The sequence below is a fragment of the Myxine glutinosa genome, chromosome 6 (assembly GCF_964187855.1).
Source record: "Myxine glutinosa chromosome 6, kmMyxGlut1.1, whole genome shotgun sequence".
NCBI classification, from domain to species: Eukaryota; Metazoa; Chordata; class Myxini; order Myxiniformes; family Myxinidae; genus Myxine; species Myxine glutinosa.
This window is the reverse complement of record NC_136266.1, coordinates 96,385,936-96,405,011: the sequence shown is the minus strand read 5'-3', so window position 1 is coordinate 96,405,011 and position 19,076 is coordinate 96,385,936. Positions and strand designations below refer to the sequence as shown.

Sequence of the window (19,076 nt, the reverse complement as noted above, 5' to 3'; positions counted from 1 at the left end):
GAATGCCTGGAAAGCAGTTTTGCTGATGGAAGACGACCAAAAATTCTCTAATACCACTGGAACATTTTGGTTCGGTGATATCACATCAAGGACCACCATTTCTGTTGACTTTCCTCTTCTCCCCCTCTCTCCTTTCTTGATGCTGTCCTCTCTGTAAGCGTCGAAAACGATGTGGATCTCATCACAGCTGTGCCCAGCTTTGGTGACCATAGATGTCAAGGCAATAGCAAGGTCATGGAATGTCTTGACGGGTGGATCAAGCTTCTTTAAGGGGACTTTTCTCACCAGGGCCATGAAGTCGATAACTATGGCATGGGTTTGTGGGGAGGTTTCTGGTCCTTTTAAAAAATCTATTAGTGGGCACAACTTCAGCAGCTCAGTCCCAAGTTGTGATTTGGCACTCTTCCTCAAGTAACCATCTTTGTCAACCAATTGTAGAACTATAATCAAACTTCTTAACTAGGCCTAGCCAGGCCCTACACACGCAGGGAAAGTCTATAGGGCTAGCATAGGCCCAGGCTCGCCTAGCCCGTACTAATACTTAGCCATGGGGCCTAGCTCCTCTAGGCCTAGGTTATTCAAGCTGGGCCTAGCTAGTTGCAGTAGTAATTAATAATACTACTACACTCTACTAGGCGTACAGTAGTGCTAAGTAGAGCTTACTTGGCCTAGTCTAGCCAGGCCTAGGCCCTATAGCGAGGCAGAGTAACCCGTATAGTAGTAGGCTGGGCAGTGTAGCACACCACCACTCATAATACTAGGCCTCTCTAGGCGTCAGTAGACAGAGAAACTAGAAACACATAGGTTTCTCATCTGCTTATAAAATTCCATGTGAAATTAGATTTTTATATTGATCACCTCTAAAACTACTAATTAGGCATCACAAATCTAAAGAGTTTGCTCATTAAAATTGAAATAAGATGTGAAAACTTACCATTTTACATGACTCACACTGACAAACCTCACTATGGTATAATTATAGACAAACTATCAGCCAATCAGGGAGCTCAAAATCATAAAATGTATGGAGGCTCATAGTGGCCTTTGTATATCATGAATATGCTCAATATTAGTATGAAATCGTGTTAAAAATGGCTGTATTTTCAGGCTTTTTAGTCATTTTTTCGTAGAAAACCCATTTGGAAATATATGACCTCCTAAACATGGCTATTCTGAACATTTTAAGCACCTCAGAAAATCTGTAGCTCCAACGGTATAGAAGATAGAGCTATGTCGGAAATAGCACTTCCTATGAGAAAGGGCGTGGTCATTTTTAAAAGGGCGTGGTCATTTTCGGGCTTTTCGCCCCGGATAGAGATTTTGGCACACATCCCAGGTTGTTCCTGGGGGTGATATTAGCCTATAACAGTTGAGTTATCCTCTCCTAAATTATTTGCATACATATGTTAGTCAGGTCCTAGACTAAACAGTGGCCATGTGTTTTAGCCCTCTCCCTCCCACAGATATCCCGATGTCCCTGCTCTCAAATGTACGTGTCCGTTTGTTTTTGTGCGATTAATGTTAGCTCTTACAGGAGCCTAGATGTTGTATACAAGGAGAGGGAAGAAGAAAAGAAGAAAAAAAACAAAGAAAAAAAGAAAAAAAAACAACTTCCCCTCTGTTCCCACCTCTTTGTGTGTTGTGCCGTCCTCCTAACAGTCATGACTCCACCTGCATCTTTCTCAGACATCGACCAACTTTTAACCACTCATCCCAACTCTCTCCTCCTCGTATGTGATTTCAATTGTTACCATTCAACTTGGCTGGGTGTTGGTATGTCTCCAAACCAGCAATGGCACTTCAGCAAAGGACTTCTGTGACTCCACTAGACTGCCTCAATCAGAGAACCTGCCCACCTGGATTTCTCCCAATGGCAAATCCTCCATTCTGTACTTGGTGATGACAAACTTCCCTGCAAATGTCTCCTGCTTTTCCTCTGCTCCAGTTGGTTCTCTCATCATATGCGTGTGAGAGTCAACATCTCTCTGGCTATTCTGCCTCAACGCTGGCGAGTCTGGCATTTCGCTTGGCAGGGACTGTAAGCAGCCATCTTTTGAGGGATTGGTTTCATGTACATCAACTGCCCCTTATGTTAACTCAGCCTGGGTTTCTTCCACAGAAACCTGCTCTCTTATGCACAGATCCATCCAATCTTGTCTTCATTTATTCTACCCTTCTTCCCACCTATGGTACACTGAATCCTGTGGTGAGGCAGTTGCTCTGAAACGACTTGCCTTTTCTTCCTGGAAAGCAAACCTGACCGAAGGCAATCTCAGCTCATGCCACAAAGCCCTCAACAAGTGTGCGTCCACTCTCAGAAGAGCTAGTAAACATCCATCTGACATCAAGAATGAACTATTGAAAATTCTTCCTCCTCTAAAACATTATGGGCCCTTGTTAAGTCTGTCTTTGGAGTATATTCTCTCTTTCCATCTCTTCCCTCTCTTCAAATTGTACCACAGCAGACTCCACTTGTGAGGAGGCCGAATGCCTCAATTCTGTTTGCTTGCAAATCTTAACCTCAACTCTCATTCTGCAAATGGACCAGATGGCATCAACTCATGTCCTAAAAACCTGCTCTGCTGCTCCTGCACATCCTCTCTACCAGTTTCACCCTATCATTTGCTCTCGATCATCTTCCTTCATTCGTTTTGCTTAGAAATCGGCCATCACTGCATAACATAAAAGGTGCGAAAACCGATCCCCTTATTATGGATCTATCAGCTTAATTCCAATCATCAGCAAGGTCATGGAATCCATCATGGCAGCCGATATGAAAATCCTTCCTTTTCTCCAACGGACTCATCTCAGATCACCAATTTAGATTCAGGCGAGGTCACTTCTTCGGACATGCTGCTTCTACTTTTCCAACAATAGATGGAGGCCCTCAATATCAGACATGAGACCCATCTCTCTAGTCTTTTTTATGTTGAAGGCTCCAGTTATGGACTATATAGTCCTCATCGGGGCCAGGTCTTAAAAGAGCTACATTGATTAAAAAGTGAAGAAAGAGAATAGTTTGAGTTTTTGAGGAAGTAAAAAAAATCTGATTTTGAAAAGAAGGTCCTAAGTGTTTGGAAATACATGGAAGGCAAAGAGTTCGAGTTTGGCAGTGGAGGGGAAGAAAAAAAACATAACAGCCCACCCTTGAGTTGCCAATGGGCCACATAATAATCATGCGATTTAGTGGTTTGTCGAGTATTCCGTGGTCTCGCTCATGGTGGAGGTACGCAAGCAGCAAGTTCTTGGGAGCAGAAACCGAAGTAATATCGAGCTTGTCGAGTTTTGAGGTCAGATTGTGAGAGTTGATAAGTCAGATTACTTTGGATTCAATTCTGTCCAGTAAGTATGTGGAGCAAGAACCTCCCCAGATGTGAGACTCTATACAAGAACTAATCAATCCTTTATATAGTTGAAGCATCTGTTCAGAGGAGAAGAATCTTCGACATTTGAACAGGACTCCTAGTTTCTTTGAGGCAGACTTAGGTATTTGCATAAAGTGTGGATTCTCGGATAAATTTGATGTTAGGGTAATACCTAGTCGGTTTATTGTATCACATGGTGTAATTGTGGAGCTTTCAAAGGAGATTGGAGAGTTGAGTTTTGGGGAGATATGGGAAGAAATTGAGTTTTAGAAGCATTAAATTTAACCTGATTACATTTGCCCCACTGGGAAATCTTGTCCAAGTCCGAATTTAAAGTGGTGGCTGTGAATAAACGAGATGTTGATCGAGTGAGGGAAAATGGGGCAGATGGGAAAACATGGAGGACCATAAGTCATCAGCACATGAGTGCAGTTGGTAATTTGTTGAAGAAATAAGGTCATTGATAAAAATGAGAGAGTGTTGGAGACAGGACAGAAAACTGAGGGACACCGGCTGTTGATAGTGAAGGAGGGAGATGTTGAACCATCAACAATTACGGAGATAGAGTGGTCGGAGAGAAAGCTTGACATGAGAGAACAGAGTGAAGGAGGAAAATCGAAAGAGGGAAGCTTGGATATCAGACCACGATACTGAACTACGTCAAAGGCTTTTAAGATATCAAGGCCTACAACAAAGGGTTCCCCAAAGTCACTCAGAGACTAGGCCCAGACATACATAATGCAAGAAAGGACATCACTGGTAGATCTTGCCTTCTAGTCTACATCTTCATATATCTCCAGTCTACATCTCAAGCTTTTGATACAGTCTAGCACCCCACCTTGCTCTTCAAATTCTCTGCCTATGATATGCAAGGCCATCTCTGTTCTTGGGTTCCTGACGTCCTCTCTCTCTTGTAGCCAACATGGATCTGACTATCAGCCACAATCTTTCTTGGGCAAACCACATTTCAAAGTTGGCCTCCAAAGTCAATCACCAACTGGGCATCCTGCGTCGTACAAAGTCTGTTCTTTGCACACATTAACTCCTATCCCACCTACACAGCCTTCGTCCACAGCTTGATGGAGCACCGCTCTCCCCTCTGGGCTGGCGCCCCTGCCTCACACCTTGCTCAGATTGACACCGTGGTAGCTGAGGCCTTCAAGATTATCAGAATGTTCCATAGCCAAGCTGAGTCTATGGGCCCATCCCATCATAGACAAGTTGGTGTTCTCTGTATTCTACAAACTCTTTCTGGCCTTGCACCCTCTGGTCTGTGCTTTGACCATCCCAGTTTCTGTAGGGCACAAGTGATCCACCAACCCCATTCTGGTGAAACTACCGAAATCCAGGATCCCTCATCAGTGCTCACTTTTTTATTTCTCCTTGCCTGTGGAACCAACTTCCACATTCTCCCCTCCAAGTCTACAAGACAACTGTTCACCACCATCTCAAATCAGTCCCCATCCAAAACCACAGTTTTCTTTTTGTTTTTTTTTACCCCCGTCAACCTCCACCCTCCTTAGAAATTTCCAGTTTTTCCTTCTGTATCCATCTTGTCCACCTTATGCGTCATCTCCTGCCCCCCATTATTTGTTCAAGTCTCAAACGATTTTGTCCTTCAACTCTGCCACTGGTGTCCACCCCCCTCCCCATGCTCCCTCTTCACTGTTGCTTTTGTTCTGTTACGTCGTGATCCGTTCATTGTGCTGGCTTCTTCCAGTAGCCTCGACCTTGTATACAAAAAACATTTGCTGCCCAGCCCACATTCAGGACATAGCTGGCTGGTGGATAATGCAGCAGGAGTTGCCAACAGGCATCATCATTCACCACATTATAACACCGGCATTAAAAAAATATATCTATACAATTTGTTAAAACCGATGTGTTCTTCCAAAATATCACAGCTCACCTTGCTGGGCTTGTCAGTGACTGGGTCAAACACCTTTTCACACAGTCGTAGGCCTGTCTCCTGCTTCAGTTGCTGGAGGTAGTTACGCATTGTCTCTGGAGGTTTGAGGCAGGGGGAAGCCAAGAACACATTTTAAAATATCAGAATGCAGATAAGGTTAGAAGTAATCTTGGCAGAAAATAGTTAAGTAAATGAAGGGATAAAAAGTTTAAATATAGATACAATTTTCAGGATTATTTTGAACTTGACCATTGCTGTCACATTGATAAAAACCACCTTAAGAGTGAGATGGTCCCTGGATGTTTTATGGTTTTTTTTTATTCCACGCAATTGACTGCTGACTGCAATGCTCTGTTTTTCTGGTCTGAGTGCCAGTGTTTCTGGTCTGCGAAAGAAAAGTGCTTTATTTCTTTCAAAATAACTTTGCGCAATGTGTTCCAGTGGCCGGAGGTTACGTTTTCACCCCCTTTTTATGTCTGTGGGACTAGGATATCTCAAAGTTGTGAACGCATTCGGATGAAATTTGGTGGACAAGTTGGGTTTGTGACAAGGATTAATTTATTACATTTTGGTGAAGATCTGAATCTGGATCAGCCAAAAATTTTTTTTAATGATTCTTCACCCCTGAGAGATGGGGACAAAAACGATATAGAGTACAATATTTCAAAATATTATGGAAGGCCTTTGCCAAAACTTGGATGAGTTGGGCAGGTGAGAGAACAAGCCGATTTTATTTTGTTTGGGGGCCAGATGTTGATCCAGCCCATCAGTGGGAGACAACGTAAACTGTTCAGCCTGGCGGAGGGATGCGCTCAATTGAATGCCGTTCTAGCTGCCTCTGCCAACAAAGGTGAATGGAAGTTATATTTTAACCCCCCATCTGTACATGTGTCTGTGAGCAGGATATCTCAAAGTTGTGGGCAGATTCGGACGAAATTTGGAGGACATGTTGGGCGTGTGACAAGGACGAATTGGTTAGATTTTGGTGAAGATCTCAATCTGGATGCAGATATGAGAATTAAAAAAAAATTCAAGTGATTCCCCATCATTGAGAGATGCAGCCAAAAATATACAACACTATATTTTAAAACTTTGTGAAGGAGTTATGGCAAAACTACATGATTGAGTTGATTAGGTGACAATAACCTAAAATTTAATAAGTTCATCTTTGCATGGCAGTCCATACAAGTGTCAAGTAAGGTTGAATTCTCCAGTGGTTCATAAGGTATTGCAGTGACAACGAGAACGGCACTCAATAGAGTGCATACCTCAGCCAAGCTAACCAGTTAACGTTTTGCATACCTCAGCCAAGCTAACCAGTTAACATTTGCATCCCACCAATAGGCTGGAACTGGATCCAGGCCTGAACCAAAATCTAATCGGCTTATTTTTGCATAACCAACTCATTCACATAGTTTTGTAACAATCTGTCCACAACTTTCTAAAATATCATGCCATCGTCGTTGTTGGCTCCATCTCAATAGTGAAGAATCTCTTTAAAATTATCTTATCCAGATCATCACCAAAATTGAATCTATTCCTCCTTGTCACACACCCAACCTGCCCACCAAGTTTCGTCCGAATCTGTCCACAACTTTTGAGATATCCTGTTCACAGACAGGGATGAAAATATAACCTCCACCCACCTTCGGTGGTGGAGGTAAAGACCTACTTTCATCTAAAGGTCACATACTTTCAGATAAAGGTCACATAAAACTAACCAGTTCATCTTTGCATCATAAAACACAATTGTACAAAGTTTGGTTAAAAAAAAAAAATACACATGCACACACCTTCCTCCTGTCGGTTTGTGGGGCGAGCATAGAGGGCATTGAGGGGAAATCCACCCTCTCCAGGGATGGGGAAGTTTGTAATTCCCAAAGTGTACATCTCTTTCTCTCCCATGGATTTTGATGTGCACTGTTGGAGAAAAGAAAAATGGAGGCGGACGGGTATTTACATTAATTTTTTTTTAAAGCGGAGCATTTACAATGAAACAAAAGTCTATCTCAACACAGGCAAAATCCAATAAGCTATTAATAACTATGTCTTATCTGTGGCAATGTAACACTCATCCGACACGTTGATACAACAACCACACCCTAAACTTTGAGAATCGAGCTGTCAAGATACCAAGACAGCACAATTTCGATTCTGGTCTACCTTTCAAGTTCTGTCCACTCCTTGTAACCCCAATTCCCATTACTTCTCGGCATCAAATTCCATTTGAAAGCTATCGACTATCCGTGCTGCCATCACGTTCCCAGAAAGAGCATTCCTTACTGTGTGTGAAATACCCTGGATTGCAACTGTCTTAACTTTATTTAATCTTCTTATACTTACTGCTGGTCCTGTCGCTATCCATTCTCATAAAAAGCTTTCCTACATCAATGGCCTAAATCATCCTAAGCATCGAACAGATCCCTTCATAACTACCTCCTTTTTAATTCGTATAATCCGACACAACTACCTATTAATACCAGCAGATATAATTACCGAATAAACAGCCTTTGATCGATATTAAAAGCAATCTCATTTGACAACCAACAGCAGCTGTGTACATAATCATATAATTCCAGGGAAACTAGATTCTTCCACCGTGGTGTCTTTCGGACATTGCAGATGATAGGACTAGTGCCTTTGGGGCCCACCTTCTGCAGCTTCTTCAGACACTCGGTAATGTACAAGGTGATGTAGATGAGGGTACGATCTGCCTCGCTCTGTCGGAGTGAGAGGCCAAATTGCAAGTAATTGATCATTGCAAGTAATGTTAAAAGTAATTATGAGCCACTCATTTTTTTTTTCTTTAAATCCGTTAAAAATATAAATACCCTTTATAACCGTCTTGAATTACACTTTAGAACCCTTTAGAATTAAACACAGTGGGTTAGAAAGGTTCTTCATTTTTACAGACGGAAGGAAGGACATAGCGCAATATTGAAGCGGCTTCACAGCTAAAATAAAATAAAATAAGGTTCATTTACATATATTGTTACGGATTCGTAACTTCTGTTATTGTGGTTTTCCTCCACTTGAAAGATTTCGGATTCTATGTACTATTATTGTCTTCCCAAGGTTTATTGTTTATGAACAGTTATTAAAAGTTAAAAAGGTTAACTTAAAATGATACAGGAAACCGAACGAGAAGACAATGAGGTGAAGAGGAAGAAGCAGCGCGAGCAAAGTCGGAGAGGACACGTGACGTCAGCGCTCCGTAACGAGCAAGGTTTACCGACAGTCGCGAGGGGATTTTGAGTTCCTGGAAGGGACATCCGGCGATAAGAATATTCGCTGGAGTGGAGAAATCTGCGTAGACAGATTTGGGGCGCTGAGATTCCGACGAATCCTCGTCTCGTCGCATCGGCTCAAGCTAGAGCCGTCGGCCATCTTGAACCCCATGCTTCGGACACCTGTGAAGGTTTGCTTCATGTCATCTTCACCCCCAACATCCTACCGTCTGTCGGGGATGAGTGGGTGCGATCGCTTCGTCTCCAATTACGTTGCGGTTTGTTGAGGGAGCGGTGAAGGTGCGCCTCTGGAGGGCGCCGTTGTACAGTTTTGCGGGAAGAGCACCCTTGCCCACTGTACCGCTTCGGATATCGACTGGAGAGCGAGATTCGGGCTTCGACCGGATTTCGTTCCATCGACCGCTGGAGCGAATCCCATTCGCCTTGGGAAAAGTCATGGAGACATTGAGGAGTGTCCTTTTCACTCGTTGGGAGCAGTGAGTTATTTGACTTTATATAAGAGATATATCGAGTGCACTCTTAATGGCCATTTGTTGTACCATTATACCTGTGTGTGATTTATAATACAAGTTTTTCATTTATAATCATTGGTGTGGTTTCACTATTCATTTTCACCACAGGGTAACATATTTTTCTGCCGGGGTTCCTCTCGGGGTTCGGAGGTTACCGAGACCAGGAGATTGTAGAGGACCCCGTGGCGTAACAATATGTGCAAAACGGGGGAGGGGGGAGAGAGAGGAGTGGAGATTATTTGCTCACTAACATGAATAATGTGATATTTACTAGAGCAATTGAAACTATAAAGCAAACTTAAAATACAAAGCCCGTCCGCATCTGCTTTGTATTCAGACTTCTTCCGTATGCGAAACATGACAAAAACAGCTAAAAAAAAATTGACGATTTTAGGCAACCTTGACCTCAAAAGCAATAGGATTTAGTGACCAAATATGCAACCCCTTATCAAATTTCAGGTCAATGGGATGAAAATTGACGATTCTCATAATAAAGCTTTGTTGAAAATTTTATGACAAAAGCTCAAGTAAAAAGGGCACGGCCTGGACAGGCGCAATTGCTTTGCAATACATGTCCCCTACTGGTCCCAATGAATGTTCTTGGTTCAAGCACGAAGCAATTGTGAACCATTTCCAGTTGGACAAATTGTTTTAGGTATGCAAAGCTACAGAACAAGTTGCAGTTTCTTTGACGTATAATAAAGCCATGTTCCAAGTTTCAGTTGAATATGTTGAAGGGTATGAGGAAAAGAGCAGAAAACCACAGGTGGAACGGACAGACAGAGATCAAACTTGTAGTCCCCTCCAGGTGTGTGACTAATAAGATGCACAAAACAGCTCATTAATATTGATGACCCTGGAAATACTGTCGGCAGTCATGCATTGAGAGTGTCAGGGAGGAATTAACATTGACTGATTCTATACCACTGACTCTATTGTTCTGACTGACAGTTTTACAAACTATAGTAGACAATTTAGCTTCGACTTGTACTCCAGCTCGACTATTCTATAAATGAAGGAAAGAAAAATGGGGAAATTAACCAATTTGACTTGTACACCGAAAGCTATGCTTCTGCTGCTACTAGTAGTACTACTAATACAACCATCTTCTTTTATGGCATCAATTCAATTATTCTCATATTTCTTATGGCGTCGGCCTGGTGGGGTGAGACGGGGAAGAGGTCTTTCATATATTTCACGAAACGGCTTGCCAGACCTGATGTTTGCCAGAGAGTGGCAGAAATTTGGAATTTGTTCAGGATGTGACAATAACGCACAGTGGGATCTCGTCCACCAGTTAAAGCCAACAGGTGGGACACCCAGCTTAACATCCATCCGGAGGGGCAGCGCACTTTGTGATGCAACACCCTGTGCCTACAAAACACCAATGGATAGATTATATTCGGATCAGGAACCAAACTAAGATTGTATGTAGCTCAAAGGCAAGTGCGCTACTTCTGCACCATTCTGTCGGACCAGATAGGCTACAGGAATAACCACCACGTGAAGTCCAAAATTGATTCAACCCCAAGACTATTTAAATGACATGGCTCTTCAGCAAATTTTCTCATCCAACCACGACCAAAGTTAAAATGGCAGGAAAAGCCAACTTGCTTGCGCTCATTGTAAAATAAAATGTGCAACACTTCACTACACCGAGCCAGAAACGAATCTGCTTTTGCCAATTCTCAGTTGGGGGACACTGTGTTTCACTCCCAGGAGAGCTTGTCAGCACAGGACACAGACCCAAAGCCAACAGGCTCCAACATATATTCTTTGGGTATTTTTCAATATTTCTTGGCAACTTGTTTGAAAACTTTTTCTTTTTTTTAATCCTTCACAATATTTCACATCTATGAGGAAACTTTTAGACAACAAGTTGCACGAAAAGTACGATCGATAAATGAGACGATTTCATTTGAGGGGATTTAAAAATAATGAAACAAGTCAGGAGACGACGATGGTTCACGAGCGAGTGGTATTCAATGACAAAGGTCAAAACCGACATTGAAGATATAAAAATAGGAATGTATTATTTGTTATGAAACTAGTTAGCTAAACAATACCGAAAATTCGGTTCGATTCCGACAACTTTGAAACTTTGACCTTTGTGACCTTCAAAGGTCAAAGGTCGAGGATTCTGAAATTTGTTGGAAAACTTGTATTTCATGATGTATGTGATAATACAAGATCATGTACGACATTTCACCATCAGGAAGCGAACAATGTAATAAAACCATCAAAAAACGACTTTTCTAAATTTCATGACCTTGTGACCTTGACCTTGGGGCGAAAATGAAAAATCGAGCTCCGTGGGGCTAGACACATGACAATGGCCTAACCAAATACCGAAACCCCTGTCAGATTCCACCAAACCCCTCGGAGAAGATGTAGCTTGAACTCGATTACCCCCTAAAAAGACATCTTTTTCGGGCGTCGCTCCGCCCACAATGGGCGCAATACGCCCACTCTAGGCAGGACACAACTAGATCATGATATCAACCTCCCACCCAAGTTTCATCAAGATCGGATGATATAATCGGGTAGTTATGCTGCAGACAGACAGACGCACACACAGACAGAAGCACACACATGACGAATATGGTGGTCACTTGATAACACGTGAACCAAAAAGTTCCGTTTTCCAGAAACGTGCCCAAGTTGGAAAAGTGGAGGATTGTGAAGATCGTTGATCTCATTCAAAAGTTAATTTATTTATTTTTCCAGGGGTCAGGTACCGAGGTGGAAAGAAATATGCAAAATACCTTGATTTCGTAGTTCTTGAAAAAGACGTTTGCCTTGAAGTACAGCAGCGCTTCATCAATTATATCAGTCTCTCGAGCTGGGAAATGGTTGGAAAACATACGGGATTCAACTCTCAGGTTTACTTTCAGTATTAATGGGACCTCAAAAACGAGGAGCACTTTATTCATATGAATAGCAGAGACGACTACTACTACTACTACTACTACTACTACGACTATTACCACCTTTAACAGCCATAGCTGGAATGGCACTCGGTAGAGCGCACACCTCCGCCAGGATGAACAGTTCATGTTTTGTATCCCACTAATAGGCCGGATCTGGATTCGGACCTGAACCAACTCATCCACCAAGTTTCATCCAAATCCATCCATAACCTTTTTGAGATATCCTGCTATGTATCGGTTTTAGCCCGATCAATCAATGGTGAAGAATCAATTACAAATTAAATAATTGTCGTATCCGAATCCATATTCAGATCTTCACCAAAATCGAATCGATTCGTCCTTGTCACACACACACATCACCACCACCTGGTTTAGTCCAAATCCGTCCATAACTTTTTGAGATATCCTGCTATGTATCGGTTTTAGCCCATCTCCCATTGGTGAAGAATCACTTAAAAAATTCCACGAGCCGGATCCGAATCCGGATCTTCATCTTTAACATCTCTGCTAAATTTCGTCCGAATCCAGCCACAACTTTTTGAGATATCTTGTTCACAAACAGGCAGACAGGGGTGAGAACATAACCTCCATCCACCTTCAGTGGCGGAGGTAACGAGAACAGCACTCTTCGATGTTCAGACATCGACAGATATGCCTCCGCCCTTACATCATTGTACAACATATATGTACCAAGTTTGATTTTAATCCATTCAGCTGTTCTCAAGTATCACATTTTTACCTGGACACCAAAGTCGAATCAGTTCATATTTGCATCATAATATATATACTTATTCCAAGTTTGGTCAAAATCCCATCACTGGTTCACAAGTTAGTGCAGCAACAGAATCATTACGTCATGTGATATCCAACCTTTGATCTCTTGACCCCACAATATAATCCGTTTATCTTTCCATCATTATACTTGTACCAAATTTGACTTGGTTCCCTCAAGCCATTCTTAAGTTGGCATGGAAATGAAAACGTATCACGGACGGACGGACGGACAACACAAAAACATGATGCCTCCATCGACCGTCAGCCGAGGCATAATCATTCTGATCTTCCTGTGGGGGTTGGCCCAGGAAAGGTTCTCATACAAGTCTTTCATGAACTAGCTTACCAGGCCTGACACTCGACTGATGTCGATTTGGGCAGGCATATCGAATTTGTTCACGGTGCCGGCGATAACTCGTCTACTCTTCACAAAGGACACCATGGGATCTTTAACAACAAACAACAACAACCAGCCGAGGGATGGCCCTGAATGTGAAGCATCAGGATTTAAATCCAGGCTAGACGGCTCAGGCAGGTGTGCATACCTCAAGGTGATCCTACAATCCCACACGATTATCAATCAGAAAACTGTGAATGAAACATGAATGCTTCCGGGAAATATAACATCAAGTACAAAATCTTGAAGCAACATCCTCAAGGGAAATGACATCAATTGGAACCGGTGAAGGACACCGTGGGACGCTGATGGTGACACATTCATAATCATCATTAACTTTTAATTGAAGATACATTCATTAACCTCATTTGGAATTGAAGATTCAATACGAGACCTTCATGATCAACAAGTCATATCAAGAATGTTGCACCTACTCTCCTTGGCTGCGGGGCCTTTGAATTGCGTGCGCAATGGAAGGAGTGCAATATTTCCCACCAGCCTCGTGTCAGCTTCCATAAGTGAAGAGTGATAAGCCTGCAGAGATGGGATTCAACAATTTATACTTTATTATTTATGGCACGTATGGGAATCGCCAAATTCCATCCTTTTACAAGTGGGAGAGGTACACAGGTGAAGCCTGGATAACGAGCACGTTTGTCTTATTTCCCTTTACATTTCAACTTTGGGAAAGCATTAAATTCCGAATGAAAGAGGCGGGTGGTGAAGGTGGAAGAAACAGGTGATTAGGGTTGGGGTTGGGAAAGGGGGAGGGTTGGGGGAGGGAGGGGGGAAAGGGGGAGGGTTGGGGGAGGGAGGGGGGAAAGGGGGAGGGTTGGGGGAGGGAGGGTTGGGGGAGGGAGGGGGGGAGGGAGGGGGGGGAGGGAGGGGGGAGGGAGGGGGGGAGGGAGGGGGGAAGGGAGGGGGGGAGGGAGGGGGGAGGGAGGGAGGGGGGGAGGGAGGGGGGGAGGGAGGGTTGGGGGAGGGAGGGTTGGGGGAGGGGGGGAGGGAGGGTTGGGGGAGGGAGGGGGGAGGGAGGGGGGAGGGAGGGGGGAGGGAGGGGGGAGGGAGGGGGGAGGGAGGGGGGGAGGGAGGGGGGGGGAGGGTTGGGGGAGGGAGGGGGGAGGGAGGGGGGAGGGGGGAGGGAGGGGGGAGGGAGGGTTGGGGGAGGGAGGGGGGAGGGAGGGTTGGGGGAGGGAGGGGGGGAGGGAGGGGGGAGGGTTGGGGGAGGGAGGGGGGGAGGGTTGGGGGAGGGAGGGGGGGAGGGTTGGGGGAGGGTTGGGGGAGGGTTGGGGGAGGGAGGGGGGAGGGAGGGGGGGGAGGGTTGGGGGAGGGTTGGGGGAGGGAGGGGGGGAGGGTTGGCGGAGGGAGGGGGGGGAGGGTTGGGGGAGGGAGGGGGGGAGGGTTGGGGGAGGGAGGGGGGGAGGGTTGGGGGAGGGAGGGGGGGAGGGAGGGGGGAGGGTTGGGGGAGGGAGGGGGGGAGGGTTGGGGGAGGGAGGGGGGAGGGTTGGGGGAGGGAGGGGGGGAGGGTTGGGGGAGGGAGGGGGGGGAGGGTTGGGGGAGGGAGGGGGGGAAGGGTTGGGGGAGGGAGGGGGGAGGGAGGGGGGAGGGTTGGGGGAGGGAGGGGGGAGGGTTGGGGGAGGGAGGGGGGAAAGGGGGAGGGAGGGGGGAAAGGGGGAGGGAGGGGGGAAAGGGGGAGGGAGGGGGGAAAGGGGGAGGGAGGGGGGAAAGGTGGAGGGAGGGGGGAAAGGGGGGAGGGAGGGGGGAAAGGGGGTGGGAGGGGGAAAGGGGGAGGGAGGGGGGAAAGGGGGAGGTAGGGGGGAAAGGGGGAGGGAGGGGGGAAAGGGGGAGGGAGGGGGGAAAGGGGGAGGGAGGGGGGAAAGGGGGGAAAGGGGGAGGGAGGGGGGGAAGGGGGGAAAGGGGAGGGAGGGGGGAAAGGGGGAGGGAGGGGGGAAAGGGGGAGGGAGGGGGAAAGGGGGAGGGAGGGGGAAAGGGGGAGGGAGGGGGAAAGGGGGAGGGAGGGGGGAAAGGGGAGGGAGGGGGGAAAGGGGGAGGGAGGGGGGAAAGGGGGATGGAGGGGGAAAGGGGGAGGGAGGGGGGAAAGGGGGAGGGAGGGGGGGAAGGGGGAGGGAGGGGGGAAAGGGGGAGGGAGGGGGGAAAGGGGGAGGGAGGGGGGAAAGGGGGAGGGAGGGGGGAAAGGGGGAGGGAGGGGGGAAAGGGGGAGGGAGGGGGGAAAGGGGGAGGGTTGGGGGAGGGAGGGAGAAAAGGCGATTAGGGTTGGGGGAGGGAGGGAGAAAAGGCGATTAGGGTTGGGAGGGATGGAGGAGGGGGAGGGAGAAAGCGATTAGGGTTGGGAGGGATGGAGGAGGGGGAGGGAGAAAGCGATTAGGGTTGGGAGGGATGGAGGAGGGGGAGGGATGGAGGAGGGGGAGGGAGAAAGCGATTAGGGTTGCGAGGGTGGGAGGGATGGAGGAGGGGGAGGGGGATGGAGGAGGGGGAGGGAGAGGGAGAAAGCGATTACGGTTGGGAGGGATGGAGGAGGGGGAGGGAGAAATCGATTAGGGTTGGGAGGGATGGAGGAGAAGGAGGGATGGAGGGGAGGGTAGGAAGAAGAAAAGGCGATTGGGGGGGGGGGGAGAAAAGGCGATTGGAGTGGGGGTGGGGGTGGGGGTGGGGGTGGGGGACGAAAAGGCGATTGGGGTGGGGGGGAGGTTGGGGGACGAAAAGGCGATTGGGGTGGGGGGGAGGGGGTGGGGGAAGAAAAGGCGATTGGGGTGGGGGGGAGGTTGGGGGACGAAAAGGCGATTGGGGTGGGGGGGAGGGTGGGGGACGAAAAGGCGATTGGGGTGGGGGGGAGGGTGGGGGACGAAAAGGCGATTGGGGTGGGGGGGGAGGGGAGGGGGGGGACGAAAAGGCGATTGGGGTGGGGGGGGAGGGGAGGGGGGACGACGAAAAGGCGATTGGGGTGGGGGGGAGGGTGGGGGACGAAAAGGCGATTGGGGTGGGGGGGAGGGTGGGGGACGAAAAGGCGATTGGGGTGGGGGGAGGGTGGTGGACAAAAAGGCGATTGGGATGGGGAGGGGGTGGGTGTGGGGGAAGAAAAGGCGATTGGGGTAGGGGGGAGGGTGGGGGACGAAAAGGCGATTGGGATTGGGAGGGGGTGGGTGTGGGGGACGAAAAGGCGATTGGGGTGGGGGACGAAAAGGCGATTGGGGTGGGGGACGAAAAGGCGATTGGGGTGGGGGACGAAAAGGCGATTGGGGTGGGGGACGAAAAGGCGATTGGGGTGGGGGACGAAAAGGCAATTGGGATGGGGAGGGGGTGGGTGTGGGGGACGAAAAGGCGATTGGGGTGGGGGGAGGGTGGGGCACGAAAAGGCGATTGGGGTTGGGGGGGGGGGGACGAAAAGGCGATTGGGGTGGGGGGGGGACGAAAAGGCGATTGGGATGGGGAGGGGGTGGGTGTGGGGGACGAAAAGGCGATTGGGGTAGGGGGGAGGGTGGGGGACGAAACGGCGATTGGGGTGGGGGGGAGGGTGGGGGACGAAACGGCGATTGGGGTGGGGGGGAGGGTGGGGGATGAAAAGGCGATTGGGATGGAGAGGGGGTGGATGTGGGGGACGAAAAGGCGATTGGGGTGGGGGTGGGGGACGAAAAGGCGATTGGGGTGGGGGTGGGGGACGAAAAGGCGATTGAGGTGGGGGTGGGGGACGAAAAGGCGATTGAGGTGGGGGGTGGGGACGAAAACGCAATTGGGGTGGGGGCGGGGGACGAAAATGCGATTGGGGTGGGGGGCGGGGGACGAAAAGGCGATTGGGGTGGGGGGTGGGGGACGAAAAGGCGATTGGGGTGGGGGGCGGGGGACGAAAAGGCGATTGGGGTGGGGGTGGGGGACGAAAAGGCGATTGGGGTGGGGGGCGGGGGACGAAAAGGCGATTGGGGTGGGGGGCGGGGGACGAAAAGGCGATTGGGGTGGGGGGCGGGGGACGAAAAGGCGATTGGGGTGGGGGACGAAAAGGCGATTGGGGTGGGGGGCGGGGGACGAAAAGGCGATTGGGGTGGGGGGCGGGGGACGAAAAGGCGATTGGGGTGGGGGGCGGGGGACGAAAAGGCGATTGGGGTGGGGGGCGGGGGACGAAAAGGCGATTGGGTGGGGGGCGGTGGACGAAAAGGCGATTGGGGTGGGGGGCGGGGGACGAAAAGGCGATTGGGGTGGGGGTGGGGGACGAAAAGGCGATTGGGGTGGGGGGCGGGGGACGAAAAGGCGATTGGGGTGGGGGGCGGGGGACGAAAAGGCGATTGGGGTGGGGGGCGGGGGACGAAAAGGCGATTGGGGTGGGGGGCGGGGGACGAAAAGGCGATTGGGGTGGGGGGCGGGGGACGAAAAGGCGATTGGGGTGGGGGGCGGGGGACGAAAAGGCGATTGGGGTGGGGGGTGGGGGGTGGAGGGTGGGGGGCGGGGGGCGGGGGACGAAAAGGCGATTGGGGTGGGGGGCGGGGGACGAAAAGGCGATTGGGGTGGGGGGCGGGGGACGAAAAGGCGATTGGGGTGGGGGGCGGGGGACGAAAAGGCGATTGGGGTGGGGGGCGGGGGACGAAAAGGCGATTGGGGTGGGGGGCGGGGGACGAAAAGGCGATTGGGGTGGGGGGCGGGGGACGAAAAGGCGATTGGGGTGGGGGGCGGGGGACGAAAAGGCGATTGGGGTGGGGGGCGGGGGACGAAAAGGCGATTGGGGTGGGGGGCGGGGGACGAAAAGGCGATTGGGGTGGGGGGCGGGGGACGAAAAGGCGATTGGGGTGGGGGGCGGGGGACGAAAAGGCGATTGGGGTGGGGGGCGGGGGACGAAAAGGCGATTGGGGTGGGGGCGGGGGACGAAAAGGCGATTGGGGTGGGGGGCGGGGGACGAAAAGGCGATTGAGGTGGGGGGCGGGGGACGAAAAGGCGATTGGGGTGGGGGGCGGGGGACGAAAAGGCGATTGGGGTGGGGGGCGGGGGACGAAAAGGCGATTGGGGTGGGGGGCGGGGGACGAAAAGGCGATTGGGGTGGGGGGCGGGGGACGAAAAGGCGATTGGGGTGGGGGGCGGGGGACGAAAAGGCGATTGGGGTGGGGGGCGGGGGACGAAAAGGCGATTGGGGTGGGGGGAAAAGAGAGAAAGGGTGATTTCGGTTAGGGTGGGTGGATGAAAGTTAATTTAATGGGGATTGGGGGTGGGGCAGGGAGAGGATAAAAAAATTGTGGGTGCTCATAATTACATAAATGCACAATTATAACAAACATTGATATAATGAGACATTTCGTTACACAAAATAACGCGCAAAAAAGGCGCTTGTGTAAAATAAAATTATTGCGGCTACAAACACTTCCGGTTTAATCGGGCGGAAATGGTGAGAAGTGAAGCGGCGAATGATTTATTTCTTTATTATTTACTTCTGGCTTTTAAAGAATCATTTTTTCCACACTTTTGTCGCTATTTAAATGAATCGATCTCGATTTTTAAATTAGTTAAGTGTACAAGTTGGGACAGAAGGCAAACGGAGCAAACACAAGAGAAGAGGTAATTTGGTGCATCACGTCCGCGGTTCATCAACAGCACAATAATTCAATCCAAAACTTTGGCTGTAAAACGTTAAATATTCCACCAATACGGTTAAAGGTTTATCGAGAACGACGCCCTCTCGGTTTCGTAAAGGACGGTGACGTGAGGATGTCCGAGGGTGGGTCCCATTCGTGTATAAAAACCGGAACAAACCCAAAGGTGATTCAAATTCCGCGTCCCGGTTGTATCTATCAGTCACCATCAGCATCCACTTACCGGCATGTTGGCGATATAAACTGGGACGAAGCGCTGAAGAGAGACTGGTTCGAGATGTGCAGCTTTGGACCCAAACGCTTCCTGTTCGCTATCGCTCCGCCCACCCTGTCGCTCAAACTAATGACGAAAT

General features: G+C 48.9%; 1 protein-coding gene across 2 annotated transcripts in view; it reads right to left on the bottom strand.

Annotated features, from left to right (window-relative positions):
• Positions 1 to 19,076, bottom strand: part of ARPC3 (actin related protein 2/3 complex subunit 3) — a 27,610-nt gene extending 8,534 nt beyond the window's left edge. Inside the window, exons 1-6 of one of the 2 annotated variants that reach the window (XM_068120560.2) lie at positions 18,947 to 19,076; positions 13,570 to 13,669; positions 11,800 to 11,876; positions 7,926 to 7,994; positions 7,068 to 7,194; positions 5,275 to 5,369 (exon numbers count right to left, since the gene is read on the bottom strand). In XM_068120560.2, coding sequence (XP_067976661.1) covers positions 5,275 to 5,369; positions 7,068 to 7,194; positions 7,926 to 7,994; positions 11,800 to 11,876; positions 13,570 to 13,669; positions 18,947 to 18,952 — 474 coding nt within the window. In that variant the 5' untranslated portion in view covers positions 18,953 to 19,076. The remainder of the gene's footprint in view (positions 1 to 5,274; positions 5,370 to 7,067; positions 7,195 to 7,925; positions 7,995 to 11,799; positions 11,877 to 13,569; positions 13,670 to 18,946) is intronic. The other variant, XM_068120561.2, reaches the window with a different exon arrangement.